This window comes from Pelobates fuscus, chromosome 10 (assembly GCF_036172605.1).
Source record: "Pelobates fuscus isolate aPelFus1 chromosome 10, aPelFus1.pri, whole genome shotgun sequence".
Lineage (NCBI taxonomy): Eukaryota > Metazoa > Chordata > Amphibia > Anura > Pelobatidae > Pelobates > Pelobates fuscus.
Genome location: NC_086326.1, coordinates 143,367,727 through 143,392,239, shown reverse-complemented (window position 1 = coordinate 143,392,239; position 24,513 = coordinate 143,367,727). Strand labels below are relative to the sequence as shown.

At 41.3% G+C, this 24,513-nt stretch overlaps 1 protein-coding gene across 1 annotated transcript in view; it reads right to left on the bottom strand.

Annotated features, from left to right (window-relative positions):
- Window positions 1-4,207: 4,207 nt before the first annotated feature.
- Window positions 4,208-24,513, bottom strand: part of LOC134575152 (zinc finger protein 420-like) — a 70,461-nt gene continuing 50,155 nt past the window's right edge. Inside the window, exon 6 of the mRNA XM_063434370.1 lies at window positions 4,208-5,882. Within this exon, the coding sequence (XP_063290440.1) occupies window positions 4,392-5,882 (1,491 nt within the window). The 3' untranslated portion in view covers window positions 4,208-4,391. The remainder of the gene's footprint in view (window positions 5,883-24,513) is intronic.

Below are 24,513 nucleotides of genomic sequence, written 5' to 3'. Positions count from 1 at the left end.
CCCCCCTAGTGGTCCTTATACCCCCCCCAGTGGTCCTTATACCCCCCCCCTTAGTGGTCCTTATACCCCCCTCCCTTAGTGGTCCTTATACCCCCCTCCCTTAGTGGTCCTTATACCCCCTCCCTCCCTTAGTGGTCCTTATACCACCCCCCCCCTTTAGTGGTCCTTATACCCCCCCCTTAGTGGTCCTTAAACCCCCCCCCCATAGTGGTCCTTAAACCCCCCCCCCATAGTGGTCCTTAAACCCCCCCCCCCATAGTGGTCCTTAAACCCCCCCCCCATAGTGGTCCTTAAACCCCCCCCCCATAGTGGTCCTTAAACCCCCCCCCCATAGTGGTCCTTAAACCCCCCCCCCATAGTGGTCCTTAAACCCCCCCCCCATAGTGGTCCTTAAACCCCCCCCCCATAGTGGTCCTTAAACCCCCCCCCCATAGTGGTCCTTAACCCCCCCTCCCCTTAGTGGTCCTTAACCCCCCCCCCCTTAGTGGTCCTTACCCTCCCCTCCTGCCCATGTAGCGTGTTCGGGCGGCGCGGAACGCGGGACAGGAACCTTTGTTTCCTGTACCCGGCCGCCGGCGGAATGACAGGAAATGCTCACTGAGTGGGCATTTCCTGTCATTCCGCCGGCGGCCGGGTACAGGAAACAAAGGTTCCTGTCCCGCGTTCCGCGCCGCCCGGCCACGCTACATGGAGAGACCGGCAGGAGGGAGCGCTCTGCGCTTCCCTCCTGCCGGTCATAAACCCGGCCGCCCTCCATGCAGCAGTGCTGCGCCGCCTGGGGCTTGCTAAAGCGCTCAGGCGGCGCAGCATGAGGAGGCGCAGCGGGGACAGGGATCCGGCGCCCCCTGGTAAGTTGCGCCCTAGGCGGCTGCCTAGGTCGCCTTACAGGTGGCGCCGGCCCTGATTGCATTCTTGCTGGTGACAACTTCAGACGCAGCGGTGCCATGACTTAGGGACACTAGCAGGGAGCTCAAGGGATCACCAGGGGGTAAAGCAGTGAAGGAAGGGGTATCCGTACCTCGGGCACGAGCTAGGCGGCATTACAAAGGGTATCCACTAGGTTAATAGGCCCGGAGGGGCAACTCTGACTCCTAATGCTACCCACGCCAAACGTAGTTCAGCCATGAAAGCTGGGAGGGTGCAACCTAAAACGCTATACTCTGTTCCTCGACCTGACAAAATGTTTCTATACTGTTTGAAAAATCTTAAAATAAAGATTGTCAAAAAAAATAAATATATATATTCAACGTTTCATGAGTGTAAGGATGCTCCTAGCGTTTCCTGAGGACTCCAAGCACTCTGGCAGACACCACAATCACCGAATCTGAGAAGCATATAAATCCTCTCAAGCCTCTGAATGCTGTAGACAGTTGAATAGGAACCATACGAATAGGTTTGCACTCCTAGCAGTCAAACTGAAACAGCATGCAATAAATCCTCCCCCAAGAATGAGACGACACTTCACTTTGAGGGTTAAAACAGGAACTCCGGTGCTGGGACACCCAGCCTGGTTTTTATTACAGTTGTTGCAAATACAGGACCGATCACAGGGAGGGATAAAACAACCAATCATATCACAGTTACATCCCACATATCCCCTCCCCTTATCCTGAGAGGAAACTCAATTACACATACAGTTAAAACATACTTTCTACCCAACTTTCATAATTCTAAAACCATACATCCAATCTTCATAAAAATATTCAGACTCAGCATACTTTAAACATAAACATTCTCAAAAATCATACAAATCCCTCCAGTATATCAAAAGTTAGACGGAAGTTCTTTTATGACCAACCGCAAGCACATTTTCTTGCCCAAAACAGTTCCATGGATTTGGGCTGTGCGGTCGGTCAGTTTCCTGCATAAAAACGGCTAAGTCCCGTTCGAAGTGTTGCCTGTACTTCGACTTTATTCGAAGTGTCGAAGTGGAGGCGATGGTAAGGGTCGGCGGTGTTCGATGTTAAAATGGCCGCCGCCACGTGGTCCTTTGGACGATGCCGGTCACTTCGACAACTTCGGTAACTTCGGCAGCTTCGACTGTGTCCGAAGTGCCATATAAAAAGTACCAATCTTTCCCTAAAGTATTTAAAGGGCTAGGAACAGTATTATACAATCCATTATGCCCAACTACAGTTCTTAAAGGGTCAGCACAGTATAATAGCAGTCCATAAGCCCCAACTCAGTCCCTTAAAGGGCAATATCTCCCAGGGGCCATAATCACTGGGCAGGAGGCGAACAAGCAGTCCCCTCCAGGAAACTGGGGCAGACTCTGGTGCAGGGTCCAGTCCGCTACAATGAGTAAAGTCACATATAATAACAGATACTGTATCATGGTGAAACCTGCAAGTAGAACACAAAGATCTTACGGAAGGTAAACGAGAATAACCAAATCACAGAGGGTATATAAACCCCCTCTGCATGGAGTGATTACAGTCAGGACTGGACAGTTTCAATATGCATAATGGTGTTTAGGGATCATAAAATGTGTTTTTACCAATACCAGTGAATTAATGTGTAGAGTAGGTTTTAATGGAATTTTTATATATTTTTTCTATTTATATTTTCTATCAAATTTCAAAACATATACAAAGACATATATAAACATACAAAGTTTATACCAATGAATACTTATCTCAAACTATATCATAATATTCAGTAATAAATACTAGTGCAAAGGGCGTATATCCCCAGAGAAGTATTTAACACAGTAAGCAATAAATCAAGAATAAACTACAAAAATCACATCTAATCATTTAACTTAAGGATATGATAGCATTTAAGTTGAAAGCACATCTAGGAATGTATCAGGACAAAACGTATAACTGCTAGCTGCTATTGGTGGACTGATGGGCGAGGGGTAGAGTTCATAATGTGGGGTTCCTACACAAACTCAAAGGGTAGAATTAGATTACGGTACTGTTTCCAAGGGTCCTAAATATTATTATAAAGCTGTATTGACTTTATATCTCTTTAAAAAAAAAAAAAATTCTGTGTCACATTGCAAATTTATTTTAATTTGTATTTCTGCCCATGTTGGATTAGCTGTATTTCTCCAATAAGCTTATTTATAGATTTTTAAACAATAAAAGTGAAGAAGGGGTGAGAATCAAGTGGTAAATGTAAATAGGACATAATAAACCCAAAAGAAAAAAAAATTGAGAAGATGTTGGCGTAACCCTTGAAATGTTTGACAAGTGTCAGCCTTATTTGTTATATAAAGCACTTTACAGGTATTCTCTGAGAATGCATTATATGGATGTGTATCTTTTACTGGAGTCACAATGCCCGTTTATCTATCTTGTCCAAGCTCCAGCAAGAGGAATTAGTTGGTCACCTGACAAATCTGACCTTGACCTTGACCTCAGGTAGCTCTTTCAGAAAATGCAGAACAAGTTACGTCAATGTGCCTACACTGAATACCTAAACAAAGCAGCCGATACATATATAAGCACTTGGACAGTGCCAGAGATTTTGTCATTTTGACTCTATGCTCCAGCACATGGGATGTAAAATAAAACAATGACAATGGATAAAGTGCAGACTATCACTCTTTTTCTTTAAATCCATAAACAGAGAACTTCTATTGTCTCCCCATGCAGCAACAATCATTAGCTCCCACTTCTTCCTGGGGAATATTCCACGTAGTCTTTTCATTGGAATTAAGCACACTCTCATTTAGAGTTTGGTTAGAAGGCTGGCATTACGCAGTCAAGGACACATTTGTTAGAATATTTCAGCACCATACAGTCCTAGTAGCATACAACTTAATATATAAAGAATTTGGGTTTTTTTTGCACTCTTTCAGCTGCATGTTTGGAAGAATTGTCTTGTTGCAAGGTGACACGACTGGGATCTGAGCAGATAGTATGTTTCTGTACACTTATACGCCTTCCATCTGACAGTGCAGCTCTTGCTTAGGGACCATGCAAACTATTAAGCAGCAGATTACTTCTGGTCCTTTAAAACTGAACTTGTATGATATAAAGGTTTCAAACCCTTAAAGGAACAGGTCAAGGCCCATAACAACTAGAGCACACTATAGTTGTTCTGGTGCCAGGAGTGCCTTTAAGCACGTCATGGTTAATTGCTGTAAATAGCATCGTATTTAGCACTCTACCCCTTCTCTAAATTAAAACCCAAAATTAAAAACCTTCTCCAAAACCTTATTAATTGCATTGTATGACTAACAAAACACTGTGCCCTACACATTGTACATGCAAATGGATTTTACTCTGTTAGTACCGCAGTGTCTAATATTAGACTAGGTACCTGCAAAGCTTTCTCCATGTTCAGAAGAACGGCTCTAATAATCTGTGAATTCTTTAATGTCTAATCACAGATGTGGGCTGGGTAAAACATTTCCCACATTTAGAGTATTTAGATGGCCTCTATCTTGTATGAATCTTTTTATGTAACTTATGACTTGATAAGCGGGAAAAACCTTTCCCGCATTCAAGGCACCTATAGGGTTTCTCTCCTGTGTGAACCCTGTGATGTCTATTAAGATCGTGCTTTGAGTAAAACCGTTTCCTACATTCGGAGCATGAAAATGGTTTTTCTCCTGTGTGAATCAGTTTATGTGATGCAAGATTTGTGGCCCGGGTAAAACCTTTTCCACATTCAGAGCATTTAAATGGCCTTTCTCCTGTATGAGTCCTTTTATGTGAAACAAGACTTGTTAATCGGGTAAAACTTTCCCCACATTCAAGGCACCTGTAAGGTTTCTCTCCTGTGTGAACTCTTTGGTGCATTTTAAGAACATGCTTTAAGTTAAACCGTTGTCCACATTCAGAGCATGAAAATGGTTTTTCTCCAGTGTGAATTAATTTGTGTGTTGCAAGACTTGTGGCCCGGGAAAAACTTTTCCTGCATTCAGTGCAATTAAAAGACTTTTCTTTACTGTGAACCATTTGATGACTAATAAGATGATGCTTTAGGGTAAAACACTTGCCACATTCATTACACTTAAATCGTCTCTCGCCTGAATGAATCCACTTATGTGAAATCAGCTGTGAATTCAAAGTAAAACATTTCCCACATTCAGTGCATTTAAATGGCTTTTCTCCTGTGTGAATCTTCTGATGTCGAACAAGATATTTCTTTTTGTTAAAACTCTTCGAACATTCAGTACATTTGTAAAGTTTTTCCTTATTATGAACCATTTTATGTGATGCGAGATGTGCAGCCTGGGTAAAACTTTTCCCACATTCAGAGCATGAAAATGGTTTTTCTCCAGTGTGAATTAATTTGTGTGATGCAAGACTTGTGGCCCGAGTATAACCTTTCCCACATTCAGTGCATTTAAAAGGTTTTTCTCCACTGTGAACCATTTGATGACTAATAAGATGATGCTTTAGGATAAAACACTTGCCACATTCATAACACTTAAATCGTCTCTCGCCTGAATGAATCCATTTATGTGAAATCAGCTGCGAATTCGAAGTAAAACATTTCCCACACTCAGTGCATTTAAATGGTTTTTCTCCTGTGTGAATTTTACGATGATTAACAAGATGATGCTTTCTTTTAAAATTCTTCGAACATTCAGTACATTTGTATGGTCTTTCCTTACTATGAACCATTTTATGTGACGCAAGCTGTGCAGCCTGGGTAAAATATTTCCCACATTCAGAGCATATATATGGTTTATGTTCAGTCCAATCCATTTCCTGCTTGACAAGATTTGACATCTGAATAAAATCTGGCCTAGATTCAGGAGATGAAATCTGATTTTCTCCTTTAGGATTCATCTCATGTATAACAGGGTCTGGCGTGGATAATACGTATTTACCTGTATGAGTTGGCTGATGCTTAACATCCTGCGTGTCACTATTGACATCTTGTGGACAGTGAGAAAACAGGAATATTTCCTCTATGTTGTCTCTTCTAGGAACATTACCATTAATATAATATGTATTTAATTCAATACAAGGCTTGATAGAATTTATATTTGAACAAGTTCTATTATCTTCATTATCTGCAAGAGTAGAATTGTGACTGGATTTATAAATGTCGACTCCTGGGCGATTCCCTTCTTCATCCGAGGCAGATTCCTCCTTAATAAGAATAGATGAATATTCTGTCTGTGTATTATCTGTGCATGCATGGATGTCAAACCCTGTGAGATTTCCTTCTTCGTGTAATGCCAATTCCTTCTTAATATCAGTAGATGGATATTCTGTCTGTTTGTAAATGTCCATGTCTCTGTGATTTTCCTCTATACACAGTGGAGACTCTTCCCATATTTTTCTTATTTTGCTAGTTCGCAGATAGTGTGGTCCATCTTTAGGTTTAGCTACACTTTCCTCATTGTTTCCAAACTCAGGCACACAATCTGGAGTATGATATTCACCTGATAAAGGTTTATCTAAAGGAGAAAATGTTTTATTTATTATTAGTAGCCAAATTATTGCAAGAAAAGGTAAATCAAATATGAAGTTTAGCATCCTCTTACCTGGTGAGATTAGGGTCTGGTGATTCTCCATGATTACATCCTTGTAGAGATCCTTGTGTCTTTCTAGATACTCCCACTCATCCATGGAGAAATAAACTGTGAAATCCTCAAACCGTAGAGGAACCTGACACACACAATGATACAGTCATCATCCAGACACATTGTATAATATAGACACTGTATAATGTCCCATTCCCAGCAGCCTCACCTCTCCAGTCAGCAGGTGGACAATCTTATTGGTCAGTTCCAGGATCTTTTTGTCATTCTCTCTCGCATGTATCAGCGAGGAACGTGGAGTCACCGCACTGAGGCTCTCTGTTTTATAGGATCCTTCTGTTACATGGTGAGGGCGGTTGTGATCACACTCACAACATTTTTTCGCAACCACCTGGTCCTAAATAATAAGCATATGTTAAATACAGAGGTTTCAATCCCGGGACACAAGTATTTAAACTGTGTGGGTTCCATCCTATTCTCCTGGTTTCCTACAAGGCTGTTCTCGTCTCTTCTGTGGAATCCTATAATATAATTTACACATTTTTTTCCACTGTTGATTAAGCAAATCTACTTCTGACCTCCCATTGCCAAATGTCTCCACAGGGGTGTGAAAATGTAAAAAATATATGCTTATTCAAGGGATTCTAAGGCAGTAGCCCAATCTACTCAACCCAACACAAAATAATTTCAATTAGAAACACTGGATCCTTAGAGTGCTGCTTATTGACAGGATTATTCAATTAATTTTTCCAAATTAAATCCAAAGTATAAAATTGCTGCTAAAATAGATGGCCTGCAAAGATTTTCTCATTTAAATTGCAAAAATTATGAGCTAAGTAAATAACCCTACATGTCTCAAACTCTCCACCTCCCTTCTTCCCCCTCCCACCAATAGTGTTTGTGTGTATGATTTGTGTTGGTTGGATGAGGGTTAAACTTCCTGGTGGCCTAGCAGGAGTGCTCGATCCCTTGAAGTCCATCAGGGATTAATCTCCCTGGTAGTTCAGTGGGGGAGCAGGTGTAATGACCGCACCTTCTGATCTGCGCTCTGAATTATTAGTGAGTATAGGGACTGCAATGAAGGGATTATTGTGGTATTCACACATCAGAGGTGTAGACCATACACTTCCAGCCCTGGTCCTGACTCCTCACCCGGGTTCCTTTGTAGAAGCTCTGCCACTAGCCTAAAAATAAAAAAGAATGCCCAGGAGGTACATGTCCCAGGTGTCGTGAGATAGGAATTTTACATCTCTGCTCCCATATTAATCGTCATCAGGTTCCTGTGACACCAGGACTTGAACAAAACTAAATAAATGTTCTATTTTGATATATAATATAATTAAATTGCAATTGTTATTGAGCAGCTGTCACTTCCTCAATATTAGCAAAACCTAATAGCTAACTAAAAGTCAGAGATAGATCGTACTGATTGTTGTTTAATCTAATCTCATTTGGTGGACATATCCAGTAAAGTATGCAGCTGAGTTAACTTGTTACTAAGGTAAATGCATGGAGGGTATTTAATGGCTTGCAGTGGCAATAGCATGTAAGGCCTGGCTAGTAGAATAGGAGTCGGAAATGTAAGATGTTTATAAATACACCGGAGTACTAGAAGAGTGGTTAAAGAGGTATCTGGAGCTGAAGAGCAAACATGCAGCCAGCTACATTCTGGTCATTGAAGTTGGTTTGAGCTAGGAATCCTAGAACTCAGAATACACTTCTCCATTCTAGGTACACAAAATGTGCCGGGTTCCGTTTCTGGGTTATCTTGAATAACCTGTTGCCATGGATATGATAATGTTTGTTTTAAAATATATCTTGTTAGTGTGAAGTTCTACAATCTCTCACCTCTCCAGTAAGCAAACAGACGATCTCTATGGTGAGATCCAAGATCTTCTCACCAATCTGAATCCAGTCCATATTCATCAGCACAGGGTAACTAAAATGTTCTGATAAAGGGTTCCGGTCCTTGTGGAAGAGATGGGCGTTAATGACTGGCACATATATTCTGCTATGCTAAAACTGTGTGTGAAGATTAAAGTACATATATAAATATTATACATTTGTGAAGATTCCACAGTTAAATTAAAGGTGTAGTCTAGGCACCATAAGACTACTGAGCAGTATAGAGGTTATGGTGCGATGAGTACCCTGGGGCCATCCCACTTTAAATAGTCAAACTGGTTTTGAATAGACTGATAATTACCTGGGTTCCATGGTCTCAGTCTTATTATAAATTGGTGCCAGCGGTCTCATGGCACTAAACCACCACAATGGTAATTAGACTGTCCCTTTTATCCATAATGTGGTCATCGTAAACTGGAAAAGGGTTCTATATTCAAACCATATGTATTTAAATATGTCCTTTTAATAAACTATGACAGCACTGCTGGGCATTTTGAATCTAGTCAGGCTTTAACCTAAATCATATTCATATTGCATGCCATCTTAAATGTTTTATACAATATATACTGTTATATCAGACAAGTTTGATGAAACAATTTTTAATGTTTTATGCAGTTAATAGAACACATGATGTTCCAATGGCTTGGCTTATACTTTGCTTTTGGAGACCTAAGTAAGTAAAGAGCACTAAATAAGAAGAAATGTTAAAGGAGATATGCTCAATTAAAGGAACAAACATGTATTCCTTACCCTATAGTGTTAAAAATACCATCTAGCGGGGGCGGGGCCTGACTGCTGAGGGGAGCAGACGCATGTCGCTGCTGCTCCCGCTAACCAACTCGCCTAAAGCCGATTATCGATCACCGGAGGCAGTAAACTGGAGTCCCGGTGCTCCCAAACGATAGGGGACATCGAGACCGACATGATGACACCACGCAAGTGGTTCTGTGTTCCGGACCCGACCCGCGCAAGTTTGCGGCCTACAAGCATGGTAGCGGTGGGAGAGACGGCCGCTCCCCCACGGCAGACACACACGGCGAGGCAAAACTGGAAACCCCGTTCCCCCCCCTATGGACCGGCGGGGGTTATCCCGGTCCCCACCGAAGCGACACACAGGGCTATGCGGAAGGCACCTGCCCACTCGGGCCTGGGCTCCGGACGCACCGGGCCTAGCAACTCTGCCGAAGTCCCTAGCCTGATAATTCCTGAAACCGCACAAGCCACAAGCCTGGATTTAATATTCCAACAATTCATGGAAAAGCTGGACAGAATCTTTGCAGCACCCCAAGTACACAACGTAGGTACAGAATGTGGGTCGGGGAAACAGAGACGGAAAGGGCCTCCTACGGGCACCATATACCCTTCAGCGCCAATATCTAGTACCGACCGCCCTCCCGGGCCGGGGGTCATCAGGAGGCTACCTCCACGGCATCAACCACATCGCCGGAAGCCTAACCGCCGCTGGCGGCGACGAACCACCGGGGCTATCCGAAGCGCCCTCACAGGGAAGAACTCGGCCTCTTGTGGCACCCGAGTTCGTGGAACCAGGATGCAGACCCCACACGGAGCCTGGGGCCAAGGGGAGACCCGACCGCCCCCACACCCCCCCGCACTCAACGCACACAGCCCCTCACAGGCAGCGGACAGGGATGGCGGTTCTCGTCAGGAATTGCCGGAGAGGGCGACTCACTAAGGCATCATCCCGACCACGATACATGGCCCGTCCAGCCAGCACTCAGAGCCGGCATAGGCTGAGCATACCGAACTGTATGTACGATACTCCTGCTGACCTCACAGTGGAGGCAAGACTGGACTCTGTCGGACAATATATCATTTAACGACTTATTAGCAGTATAGTGCTTAAGCATGCAGTGTTTACCTTCTTTTGAATATTACTAACAGATACTCACTGCTCACAATACTAATGAGTCTTAAGCTCCCGTTTACCAGTATATAATACCTAGACTAGACCTCCAGCTAAGACTAACTAAATTTGTATACCGATAATACCTTTAGTATATAGCCTGTTCCATTTGTTAAACGATGCATGCAACCAAAACAGTTTTAGGTCACCTTTTCTATTTGTTCATCTTGATTGTCTAGGCCTCTCCTTCTACGCTGTTGATGTACATAAACTTGTGTAGCAATGTTCCATGCCTGATCAGCCTGACACCAGTTCAGAATACCTGTTTAGCCAGGACGTGGGCCCCATAGCCTGTTTACCTCTGTTGTTTCCTTGCCATACTACGCATAGATTGTATACCGTATGTTACTCATCAGTTATACGCTTGTTCCCTTTACTTTATCGTTGACGGTATCACCGTAAAGCCCTAAGCTACCTTTCTCATTACTATTTTACGCCGGATCTTAACTATTTGGAAAGCGTACTTAATAAAAAATAATGAGGCTCCCAAGCGTAGGAGATGTATTACTGTGCTACAATGATCCCACTATGTACTTTTGCTATGCATCCCCTCCTCTTCATTCTGTACCCCATTTAACCCTTGCCTCAATAAAAGAAAGATTGACAAAAAAAAAAAAAAAATACCATCTAGCCCCCGTTAATATAGTAAAATCTTTTTATTCCAGTCTGCTGCTGGGTCTGCCTGCTTGGCTGACATCATCAGGAGTGTTATTCAAAGCCAATCACAAAGTTATCCCATATGAAAGCATTGGATTGGCTGAGTCTGCTAAGTAGGCAGATCAGGGGCAGAGCCAGCACAAGCCAAACATAGCCCTGGCCAATCAGCATCTCCTAATAGAGATGCATTGAATCAATGCATCTCTATGAGGAAAGTTCAGTATCTCCATGCAGAGGATGGAGACACTGAATATCAGTCACACTGTGCAACACTGCCCCAGGAAGCACCTCTAGCAGCCATATGAGGAGTGGCCAGTGGAGGTATCCCTAGGCTGTAATGTAAACACTGCCTTTTTTCTATAAAGAAAGTATTTACTGCAAAAAGCCTTAAGGGAATTATTATACTCACCAGAACAAATACAATAAGCTGTAATTGCTCTGGTTACTATAGCGTCCCTTTAACCCCCTTAAGGACTGCGGGCGTGCTATGCCATCCTTGGGGACCAGCGCTAAACGCCGACGGGCGGCATAGCACGTTTCCGCCGTTCTATGTACTTACCCGCTCGCCGGCGATTTCACGCCGGCAATCGCTGTGGGGGAACTTACCTGGACCTCACGATCACATGGACGGAATAGTCGCCCACAGCAGGGGGAGTGCCTGGAATAACAGGCAGTCCCCCTGCTGCCTGTAAAAAGTAAAATAAAAAGGTAAAAACGGTTTAAAATAAATATATACTTAGATCATATATATATTATATATATATATATATGATCTAAGTAAGTATATATATATATATATATATATATATATACACACACACACATACATACACACACACACTTACATATACATACACTGTCTAAGTGTATTTTAATATGAATATATATATATTAATTTCAAAATACACATAGAATGATATTGATTATATATATATATATATATATATTATAGATAATATAAAATAAATATGTAAATACTATAAAAAAAAACCTACAGCTAATTACTTTTGTATGAACATTCTCAGCTTCATAATGAGCCCAATTACTAGTTTACCTATGTGTTCATCTCAATGTTTTATCGCTAGCAATGTGTTACTTAATTTTAATTTAACTCTTTGGATCCAGAGCTTGGACCCATAGATTAGCCTATACTGGAAACGTAAGAGCTTATTCCTAGTCAATGTCAGTACCTTACACAAATGATCGAGCTTGTTTATTATAGGCTAGTACTTCCAGTGTTTTCTCCGGTCCTATATCTGAGCCTGTTTAATTAAACCATAAAAATGTGCATCTCTTAACTAGCCAAGACACTGTAATCAACTGTGAACCTGAAATATACTTGTCACTCATACTGGTCAAAAATAGCGCATGATAACCAGATAAACCAGTGTCTAGTCGGAATGCACTATAAAAGCATATAACGCATTGCACCGCTAAGGTCTCGTTGGACCTGCGCAGCTAAACCAGGACCTCATGTTACATGTTACACGTATACTCAGCATAGAGCTTAAACGTGGACAATCTTGATATAAATAATAAATGTGCACAGATATATGAATAACCCCACTGTTAAAATGTTGATATTCAGCGTGAGGAATGCTATTGGGGCACCGCACGCCTACTGTTATAATTTTTGTTGCACTACAAAAATAAAGAATTAAAAAAAAAAAAAAAAATGGTGCCCGTGGCCCGGACTGAAGAGGAGGACTCAGAAGCATCCCAGGAGGAGAGAGACATATCCACCTCACCTGAACCGGGAGAAGACTACCCAGAAACGGACTCCGACGAGGACTCCTCCCCAGTGACTAAAGAAGACATTAAAAACCTCCTGCAAGACATAAGGCAAGTCTGGAAATCGGACTTGAAAGAGGCCCAAGCAGACATAGGAGACCTTCGCAAGAGGATCTCCGAAATAGAAAATAAAGAGCAGTCTCGGGAACACCAGATGCAGGACACCCACGACCAAATAGAGGACCTGGCCACAAAGGTGCAGAAACTCACCCGGTCGGTGACCACACTGGAATCCCGCCACAGGCGCAAGAATGTCCGCATGCGGGGAATCCCGGAAACTGTGAGTGAAGAAGCCCTTCTACCCTTCACCCAGAGACTAGTGGCCTCGATGGGTCTAAAGAGTAAAGATACCAAGGGGATGGTGGTCTTGGCGTTCAGAGTACGGAAAGAAGCAGCGGACAGTCAAGGGGCACCGAGAGACACAATAGTCATCACCAGAGATATTGCGGTGAGAACCGCTATCCTCAACAAATCCAGAGAGATCAAGATGTTCCGGCTCAAGGGCTGCTGAGTGACGATCTATGGGGATCTTCCCTTCGAGGCGCTAGTGGCGAGGAGACAACTGGCACCAGTAGCCAAGAAACTGAGAGAGGCAGAGGTCCGGTACCGCTGGGGAGAAGATGTAACGCTGAACATTCAAAGGGGATACGAAACACTTACCCTATCGGCTGGGGAAGACCCAACGGCATTCTGGAAGACCATGAATTTACCGGGCAAGGAACCAAAAAATACTGGGGCCTGCCAATAAAGGTCGACGGAGAGCCTGCGGGCAGAGCAGCCCTATAACAAGGACTGATCCACTACTTGCCTAACCCCATGCCATGCTACATGCCTTAAAGACCACACAAGACTCACATAGCCAGCGAGAGAGACAGCCCCACACTAGGACGAACTGGAAGGCAATCCATGACACTCAGTCCCTCAGACATATTACAAGACACACTACAAGACGCAGAACCACATAGCCCTGACGCCCATCACGACAACACAGACACAATAGCACCCACAGAGAATGTACCCCACGAGACTACACAAAATAGACAACACATAACTCACAGGAGACGAGAACACACACCAGACTATAACAAGACCCAATTGAAGGCAACCTGTGTGACGTGTATGTAAGAACAGCAGAACTCTAAAATATATGACTTATAGAAGAGGCAAAAGAATAATGCTTGCCTCCATGACATACTCTGTATCAGTTGTATTCTTTGATGCAAAATACTCAATAAAATACAAATTATAAAAAATAAAAATATATACATGTGTAATTTAGTTCTAACTGTATTATGATATTAATATACTGTATATACTCGAGTATAAGCCGACCCGAATATAAGCCGAGGCCCCTAATTTTACCCCAAAAAATTGGGAAAACTTATTGACTCGAGTATAAGACTAGGGTGGGAAATGCAGCAGCTACTGGTAAATTTCTAAATAAAATTAGATCCTAAAAAAATATATTAATTGAATATTTATTTACAGTGTGTGTATAATGAATGCAGTGTGTGTATAATGAATGCAGTGTGTGTATAATGAATGCAGTGTGTGTATAATGAATGCAGTGTGTGTATGAATGCAGTGTGTGTATGAGTGCAGCGTGTGTGTATGAATGCAGCGTGTGTGTGTAGGAGTGCAGCGTGTGTGTGTAGGAGTGCAGCGTGTGTGTGTAGGAGTGCAGCGTGTGTGTGTAGGAGTGCAGCGTGTGTGTGTAGGAGTGCAGCGTGTGTGTGTAGGAGTGCAGTGTGTGTGTACGAGTGCAGTGTGTGTGTGTACGAGTGCAGTGTGTGTGTGTGTGTACGAGTGCAGTGTGTGTGTGTACGAGTGCAGTGTGTGTGTGTACGAGTGCAGTGTGTGTGTGTGTGTGTGTACGAGTGCAGTGTGTGTGTGTATGAATGCAGTGTGTGTGTGTATGAATGCAGTGTGTGTGTGTATGAATGCAGTGTGTGTGTGTATGAATGCAGTGTGTGTATGAATGCAGTGTGTGTATGAATGCAGTGTGTGTATGAATGCAGTGTGTGTATGAATGCAGTGTGTGTATGAATGCAGTGTGTGTGTGTGTGTTGCAGAGCCTTGGTGGGAGGTGGGCATTTTTTTTTTATTATATATATTTTTTTAATTATTAATTATTATTTGTATTTAATTTCATTATTATTATTTTTTATTATTATTTAATTTCATTATTATTATTATTATTAACATATATTTTTCTTTTGTCCCCCCTCCCTGCTTGATAGATGGCAGGGAGGGGGGCTCTCCTTCCCTGGTGGTCCAGCATTGGCAGTTCAGTGGGGGCTGTGAGAGATCGTTACTTACCTCTCCTGCAGCTCCTGTCAGCTCCCTCTTCCTCCGTGCCGTCCGGTCAGCTCTTCTGTCAGCTCACACTGTAAGTCTTGCGAGGCCGCGGCTCTCGCGAGACTTACACTGGGAGCTGACCGAGGTGCTGAACGGATGGCGCGGAGGAGGAGGGAGCTGACAGGAGCTGCAGGAGAGGTAAGTAACGATCTCTCACAGCCCCCACAGCCCCTGTCTGTATTATGGCAATGCAAATTGCCATAATACAGACTATTGACTCGAGTATAAGCCGAGTTGGGGTTTTTCAGCACAAAAAATGTGCTGAAAAACTCGGCTTATACTCGAGTATATACGGTATATATATATTGATAACAAAATACATGTAGAACAAAATAATATATATAAGTATACACGTATTTATCACTATATATATACCTATATATAAATAAAAATAGTAAAATATATATATATATATATATATATATATATATAAAATTCTATGTATATATTTATGTAATATTTTTACATAATTACGGTAGGTCATTTTATTAATTACAATTAGCGGGACCTGCCTGACAATCCAAGCCTAAAGTCCAGGGAATTTAATTTGCTAGCACTATGTTTAACCCTGTAACTTTCCAAGACACCATAAAACCTGTACTTGGGGAGGGGGTGGAGGGGGGCGTTCAAATTAGTTTTTTTGCCCTTTTCACACACAAACAAATATTAACACTAACTTTGGCCAGTGTTTGTAACCAAGTGGGTACTAAAAAGACTGGACATACTCAATTTGCAATACCTTGGGTTGTCTACGTTTGCAAATGGTATTCCATCATGGGGGTAATTCTCATTCCTGGGCTACCATACGGTCTCAAAGGCAATGTAACCAAACTGCCAAATTTCAATGTGAAAAAAACTGAAAAATGTAACATGCTATATCTGACCCTGTAACTTTCCAAAACACCATAAAACCTTTACACAGGGGGTACTGTTTTACACGTGAGACATCGCTGAATACAAATATGTGTATTTTATATCAGTAAAAGCAAACAGTATTATGACATTCACAGTTAGAATGTCACGTAGAACTAAAAAAAAGTTTTTAATTCTTATTTTCTCCCATTTTTTTTATATTTTATTCATATTAAATTATGTTTCATACCTAAATATGTGATGTTAAATGAAAGCCCTGTTTCCCCTGAATACAATTGTATATAATAAGTGTGGGTGCACATAATATGAAAGAGGCAAATTACGCCTAAACAGACATATAGCGCAAATTCAAGTTTTTGTTTACGTTTTGTTTTGATCACAACGTGTACATTTGGATCAATCCTTAACCCCTTCAAGACGGGTGACGGACAAGGTCCATCATCCAGGGGAGATCCTTAACGACGGGTGACGGACCTTGTCCGTCACGCGCTAAAATGAAACCCAGATCGCCACGATGACTACAGTGATAAATTGGCAGGGTATACATTTAACTGTGATCTGCGTTTTTTTTTTTTAACCCCGGAGGGTCAACTTTTATATTTTTTGTAACCCTCAGGGGTTAATTATATTTTATGAATTAATTTAAATATATTAAAATAATATATTTAGCTAGCTGGGGTGGGTGGAAGTTAGTGGGGAATTTGGAATTAGGCTAGCTAGGGGTTAACATTAAAAAAAGTTTGATAAGTTTAAAAAAATGTTTTAATAATTTTTTTTTTTTAAAAGTACAAAAAAATCCCACCCTCCTTTACCCAGTCCTAATAAAAATTAACCCCTTCCCTGTCAGTTGATCACTACCTACAGTGATCAAAATACAGATCACAGTATTATACTGTGATCCGATTTTTTTTAACCCCTTAGGGGTTCAATTTATTTAATTAACTAATTTAAATATTTTAAAATTATATATTTTGCTAGCTGGGGTGGGAGTTATGGGAAATTGGGGAATTGGGGAATGCTTACTGCTAGTTAGGGGTTAAAGGTAAAAAAAAAAAAAAAAGCTTATAAAAATGTTAAATCTGTAAAAAAAAAAAAAAAAAGGTTTCAGAAAGTTTAACAAAATTAATAAGCAAAAAAAAAGTTTCAAAACTAGTTTGAAAAAGTTTTAAAAAAGTAAAAAAATACATTTAAAAATGTTCATTATGACTACACCTGGAACAAACTAGCGGAAAAATGATCCCACGCCAAGGTTCAAAATATGCCTTTTGAAATACCCTGGGATGTCTTCTTTAAGAAATGGTATGCCTTTATGGTGTAATTGGATTATATAGTCTGGTAAAATACTCTAAAATCGGACATGGGCATAGCGTAAAAATGTAAAGTTTGAAAAAAACTGGAATGGCTGTGTCCCAAATGTGCTCCTCTGATGTCCACATATACCTGGCAAAGGTACATACGGGAGTATTGCTGTACTCAGCCGACATAGTTAAGCAACATATGAAGTATTATACACTGGTAGCACACATTTGATTTGCAAAATATACTGTGCAAACTCACTTTGTGTGTCAAAAAGGCAAAAGATTATTACCACTGCACTTGGTACAAGATAGCAGAAAAATGATCCCACGCTAAGGTTCAAAATATGCCTTTTGAAATACCCTGGGATGTGTTCTTTAAGGTATGGTATGCCTTCATGGTGTAGTTGTGATATGTAGCCTGCTCAAGTGCTCCAAAGTGGGACACGGACGCATCAAAACCCTCCATGAAAATTCACACTTAAAAACCTGAATTTGTCACGTCTCTTTTACAGCACTGTAACTTCACAAAATAGTGTCTAGGTCATACATTGGGTATATTGTTTTACTCAGAAGACTTAGCTGAGCATAATTTGGGGGGTTTCAACTTAGTGGCACATATGAAATATACAAAATGCCCAGCAAAAATTTAATCTGTATGTAAAAAAAAAATGCCCCAAATTATTTTTTAACAGATACTTTGGCATATATTGGTGAAAAAATGGGGGGCATGTAAAGGCACAATATGCACCATACAAGATACCCTGGAGTGTCTACTTTTACAAATGGTAGGCAATTTGTGTTTTTTTTTTGAACGGTCAAACTGCTATTATACCCCAAATTGAAGCATAGGCCCATTAATTCCACCTCTCAAAATTCTACTGTAAATACTGAAAAGGACAGATCTCCTATATTATTATTATGATATTTATAGAGCACCGTCAAATTCTGCAGAGCTTTACAATGGGTGGACGAACAGACGTGTAGTTGTAACCAGACAAGTTGGACACACAGGAACAGAGGGGTTGAGGGCCTTGCTCAATGAGCTTACATGCTAGAGGGAGTGGGGTAAAATGACACAAAAGGTAAGAATAGTATTAGACTAGTGACAGTTGCAGAAGAGAAATCAGTTGGGAGCTATTAACAGTTTAATTGATACGCTTTTATGAAGAAGTGGGTTTTTAACGAGTGGAGACTGGGTGAGCATCTAACGGAGGAGGGAAGCGAGTTCCACAGGATCGGTGCAGCCCTCGAGAAGTCTTGAAGGCGAGCATCAGAGGTGGGAGTACGGACAGAAGATAGACGTAAGTCTTCAGCAGATCGTAAGGGCCTAGATGGGACATACTTGTGTATAAGGGAGGATAGATAGGTGGGAGCAGCATTATGTAGAGATTTGAAAGCAAGAACCAGAATTTTAAATTGAGCTCTATATTTTATAGGAAGCCAATGTAGGGACTGACAGAAGGGTGAGGCATGGGAGGTGCAGGCAGACAGGAAGATGAGCCTCGCCACCGCATTCATTATGGACTGTAATGTCGCAAGTTGGGAGCACGTAAGACCACTGAGAAGCGGATTACAGTAGTCAAGGCGAGAAAGGACACCTTAGTCGCATCTGGTGTTAAGTAGGGGCGGATGCGCGCAATGTTTTTGAGATGGAAATTACAGGATTTGGCGATAGATTGAACATGAGGCTTGAAGGAGAGGTCGGAGTCAAAGAGAACACCTAGGCAGCGAGCCTGCGTGGTGGAGCTGATGGTAGCACCGTTGACTTGGAGAGAGACAGACACAGGAGTAACAACACTTGAGGGAGGAAAGACCAGAATTTCAGTTTTGGTCAAGTTTAGATTAAGGAAGTGGGCAGCCATCCAGTTAGAAACAGCAGAGAGGCAGTCAGAGACACTAGTCAAGAGGGACGGGGAGAGATCAGGAGAGGACAGGTAGATTTGCGTGTCATCTGCATAGAAATGATATTGGAAGCCAAAGGAGCTAATGAGTTTACCAAGGGAGGCAGTATAGATGGAGAACAGTAGGGGACCAAGGACTGAACCTTGGGGGACACCAACAGAGAGTAGTTGGGGAGAAGAAGCAAATCCAGAGAAAGAAACACTGAAAGAGAGCTGGGAGAGGTAGGAGGAGCACCAGGAGAGAGCAATATCTTGTAGACCTATATGGCACTGTAGCTTCACGAAATAGTGCCAAAGACATACAATGGGGGTATCGTTGTACTCAGCAGATGTAGCTGAACACAAAATAAATAAATAAATAAATAAATTTTGTGCAGGAATAGCACACACCAACTTTACAAAACACACATGAGAAGTTCTTTGTTAAAAATGTGTGTGCCAAAAAAAAAAAAAATTTTACTCCAATATTTAGCAAAGATTGGCGGTGAAATGGCTACGTAGAAAGTGTCAAAACAACCTTAGGACAATAGCCTGTGATGTCTACTTTATATAAATATATACTTTTGTGTGGCAATTTCGTTTTCTTTTATGGCTATTAAAGGGACACTCCAGGCACCCAGACCACTTCTGCCCATTGGAGTGGTCTGGGTGCCAACTCCCACAACCCTTAACCCTGCATGTGTAATTATTGCAGTTTTTATAAACTGCAATAATTACCTTGCAGGGTTAACTCCTCCTCTAGTGGCTGTCTATTAGACAGCCACTAGAGGGCACTTCAGGATTATAGCACAGATCTGTGCTATAGCGTCGCTGGACGTCCTCACACAATGTGAGGACCTCCAGCGTCGCTAAAATCCCCACAGGAAAGCATTGAAAAGCATTTTCAATGTTTTCTAATGGGAGGTCTAATGCGCGTGCTGCGCATGCGCATTAGGTCTCCCTTGCCGGCGGGCTTGATCATTCTCCCCCGCAGGCTGACGTGATGAAGGGGAGGAGCGGCGGCGAACCAAGAAGCAGCGACGTGGGACATCGTCGCTGCCTCTGGTAAGTCACTGAAGGGGTTTTGAGCCCTTCACCAACCTGGGATGGGGGGTGAGAGGGAGAGGGGACTTGCAGTGCCAAGAAAACGGATTGTTTTCCTGGCACTGGAGAGTCCCTTTAAGCTTATAAGACAAACATACCAAATTCTAAAATCGCTTCACATTAAAAGTTTATTTTACTCCTTGTGCTTTGTGACCTGTAACTACCAAAAAAAAAACTTAAAATCCCAGACACATTATATATTCTGTAAATCAGAACAACTAAATGAATTTATTTGTAATTACTTTCTTTAACCTGCACTAACTAGGCACACATTATTATTGCAAAAACTGTAAAAAAACACAAAATGTTTCATTTTTTTGCATTTTTCTGTATTTCTTTTATAATAAATAAGCATTTATATATATATATATAAATGTTACATCAAATTAAAGCCCTTTCTGACCTTTAAAAACAGTATATAATATATGTCGGTGCAATAAACGAGAGAGATGCAAATTGCAGTTGAACGCATACAGCAAGAAATTGCAAAAATTGCTTGTGTCATTAAGCGTAAGACAAGCTTCTGAAGCTCTGTCCTTAAGGGATTAATTTACAATAAGAAGATGTTTACAATAAAGCTATTTATAATTAGGTAATATTTACAATAAGGAGATATTTACAATAAGGAGATATTTACAATAAGGAGATATTTACAATAAGGAGATATTTACAATAAGGAGATATTTACAATAAGGAGATATTTACAATAAGGAGCTATTTGCAATAAGGAGAAATTTACAATAAGGAGATATTTACAATAAGGAGATAATTACAATAAGGAGATATTTACAATAAGGAGATATTTACAATAAGGAGATATTTACAATAAGGAGAAATTTATAATTAAGAGATATTTACGATAAGGAGATATTTACAATAAAGAGATAGAGATATTTACAATAAGGAGATATTTACAATAAGGAGATATTTACAATAAGGAGATATTTACAATAAGGAGATATTTATCTCCTATCTGTTCCCACTGATTGACTGGCAGTGAGTAAATCATGGCAGACTGAGATCTTATGACCCAATAAAGCACAGAGCTGGATATATTCCATCCAGACACAGTGACGTCATGCAGTGATGACGTCAGAGCCATGTTATATTATTGTGTATTATACAAACACTGAGCTCTGACATCAAACACAAACTGACCTGGAACCAGACCGGAAGTGAAAACTAGCGTGGACCGAGTTTGCGTTCCAAAAGAATCACCACCAGCCGACAGCTTCCTGTTTACGTCACACGGAGGTGCAAAGCCTGTCGGGAGTTGTAGTTTCCGTTTGTTCTAGACCGGAAACGGAAGCAGCGTGTTGCTGGGAGATGGAGTGTGACTGTCAATAAAGCTGGTTACAGCTCATATCATGTATGGAGGGCAATGCTCTCTGTCAGTAGCAGGAAAATCCCATTTATAGCCTGAAACATAATGTGTCTCCAAACCAGGAGCCTGGGGCAGACATTTTATTTTATCAATAAACTTTATTATATTACCCAGCATTCCACTGGGTTTATTATTTGTTACTTCTCCTCCTGTGTTTTATATTTAGAACTTCAATCTCTTCCCAATAGAAATAGCTTTTTACAAAGTGGATATTGTTAATTATTAATACTGTGACACATTTTACCATTTTTCTCACTATTGTTAATCTATGTTTTGCATGTTATTCCTTATTTACTAATAAACATTTAATTAATGGAACATTTGGTGAACGTCGCCCTCATACACGCTTTATTAATAGCATATATTCCACTGGCCGGCCTGTGACATGATACGGACATTTTGTGCCAAGTTAAAGGAATACTCCATGCACACTGTAGTGGTTATGGTGTCAGGAGCACCCTAGTCTTTTAGAACAGTTTGACTACTTACTTCAGGTCTCCACCTCCACTACCTCAGACAGAGTTTCCGGCTCTCTGAGCTAAGCATGGTATTGCTGGACTTAGTTCCAGAGCGCTACCAGAAGCACCTGCTTAGAAGGCTCCAACTATCCGTCTGAAATAGTGGAGATGGGGAGCAGCGCTGGCAGACTCTATGGATAAAGTCACACCATTCAAATGTGTTGCCTACTTACAATGGGGGGAAGGAAGTCAGGGCAATTCTGGCACCATAACCACTCTAGCATGATGTATTGGATATGTTGCTTGGAGTGTTTCTCTAACTTCTGTTGGATAACATAATTATTTACATATGCCCTTACTTCAAACTAATGGGTGTGTTACCTAGATAAACTCTTAAATCAACAGTGTTTTTTGCATATTTGCATATTGCGGTAGATTTATTAAAGAACAATATAGCATTAGGAATACACACATTTATTGCTAACATTATAGAGTTACCATAACTATATGGATTTTTGGGCCTGTCAGAACAAAAAATAAAATGTATTCAGCTTTGCTCCACAGCATTCTTACCTTGCCACGGCCTCCCCAACTCCCCAGCAGATATGATCAATTGTAATGCTATCAGCCAATCCAATAGGCTAGTGCGCATGTGCAGCAATTTGCCGTGGTGTGCCAATCAGCATCTTCTCACAGAGATGCATTGAGTCTCCATGGAGAGCATCAAGATGCTGTACATTGGTTCTGCAATCTAAGAATGACCAAACCCAAGAGCCCCCTCTAATCGTTGTCAGAGTAACAGTCTCTAGAAGTTGCATTAAGCAAATTTCTCAAAAGGCAGTGTAAACAATGTTGATATGGCAGTGACAGTCTCTACTGTTGCGGCAATTAGGCTGCCCTCAGGGAGATCCCCAGGGTCTGAGAAAACAGTGACATTGTCTCCCTGCATGCCCCCTGTTGATAGTGATCAGTTCTGGGCTTTGCCAGCTGCCTAGCACGGATCACAGAGGCAGCATGCTAAAGCTTCAGCATTTCAGGTAGATCTCCCTGTCATGCTGAATATACTCAGTAGATCGTAGTCACATACCGATCTCTACTGTTTTAGCTAGGGAGTCCATCATCTGTTGATATTAGCAGAGGGGAACCAATAGGGTTAGGGTAAGATAAGGGTTAATGCTGGGTTAGGGCAAATGCAGTTTTAGGGTTAGGGACAGTGAAGGGCAAGGGTAGGCAATGTTCGCCACTCCAGATGATGTGAACTACATCTCCCAAAATGCTCTTACAGCTCTGATGCTGCCACAGCATCAAGGGAGATGTAGTCCGCAACATCTGGAGAACCAAAGGTAGCCTACCATGATGTATGGGGTGCAATTAGGCTAAGTGTACGGTTAGAATTAGAATAAGCATAGGGGTAGTGTTGGTATAAAGTTAGCTTTAACTACCAAAAAATAATTTAGATCCTAGACATATGAAGCATTAAAAAACCAGGACTGATAAATTAATCTATGTTGAGGTTGTCACGCCAAGGCTGCATAATTCTAATCGTGCACTATAGAATATTACTATTTAAGTTAATTTGTGTAGTGCATACATGAATTGGCCACTTGGTAGAGGTGGTAGGACCAATGTGATTATAGAGGAACATTAAGAAAGGGTTCATTTAAGTATATAGGAATGTGATCTGTCAGAGGGTTTACAACTCCTTTGGAGTTGTGACTCCAGAGCCCCTCTGCAAGGTGTGAAATGTTAAACATGGGTTGCCTCAGTCTCCTTCAATATAAACTAACTCTCTAATATACCATATGCCTCTATATCCTCTCTTAGATTGTGGGTTCTTTTGATAAGCGAATGGCAATTAGCATTCAAGAGAACCCTTCTGTCCTAGTATCTTATCCAAAAGAAACATTAATAATAACCCACAGATTAATAATCATGCCTCATTTTGTGCATATTTAGAATGGGACAAGCGCACTCTTTTAACCCCTTAAGGACCAAACTTCTGGAATAAAAGGGAATTGTGACGTGTCAGATATGTCATGTGTCCTTAAGGGGTTAAACAAGTATAGAAATTATTAGCGCAACATAAGCCGTTTGGAAGGAATTGTGATATCCATTATATTAGGTCTGAGTAGGGTGTGTGACATATCTATGAAATGGAAATATTGCAACAAATCAAACACTATATATACTACAAGAGTGCTATTGGAACTGCAGGTGGCTGCACGGATGAGCAGAAATAAAAGTATTTACTCTGGCCCTTAAAGGGACATTATAGAATCATTACCTTCAGACTTTTTGCTGTAAACACTGTCTTTTCAGAGAAAATGCAGTGTTTACATTACAGCCTAGTGATAACTTCACTGGCCCTAAATTGTAATAAGGAGGGGGACCTAGTGTCCTCCCCCCTGGCCCCCACCCCTCAGCGGC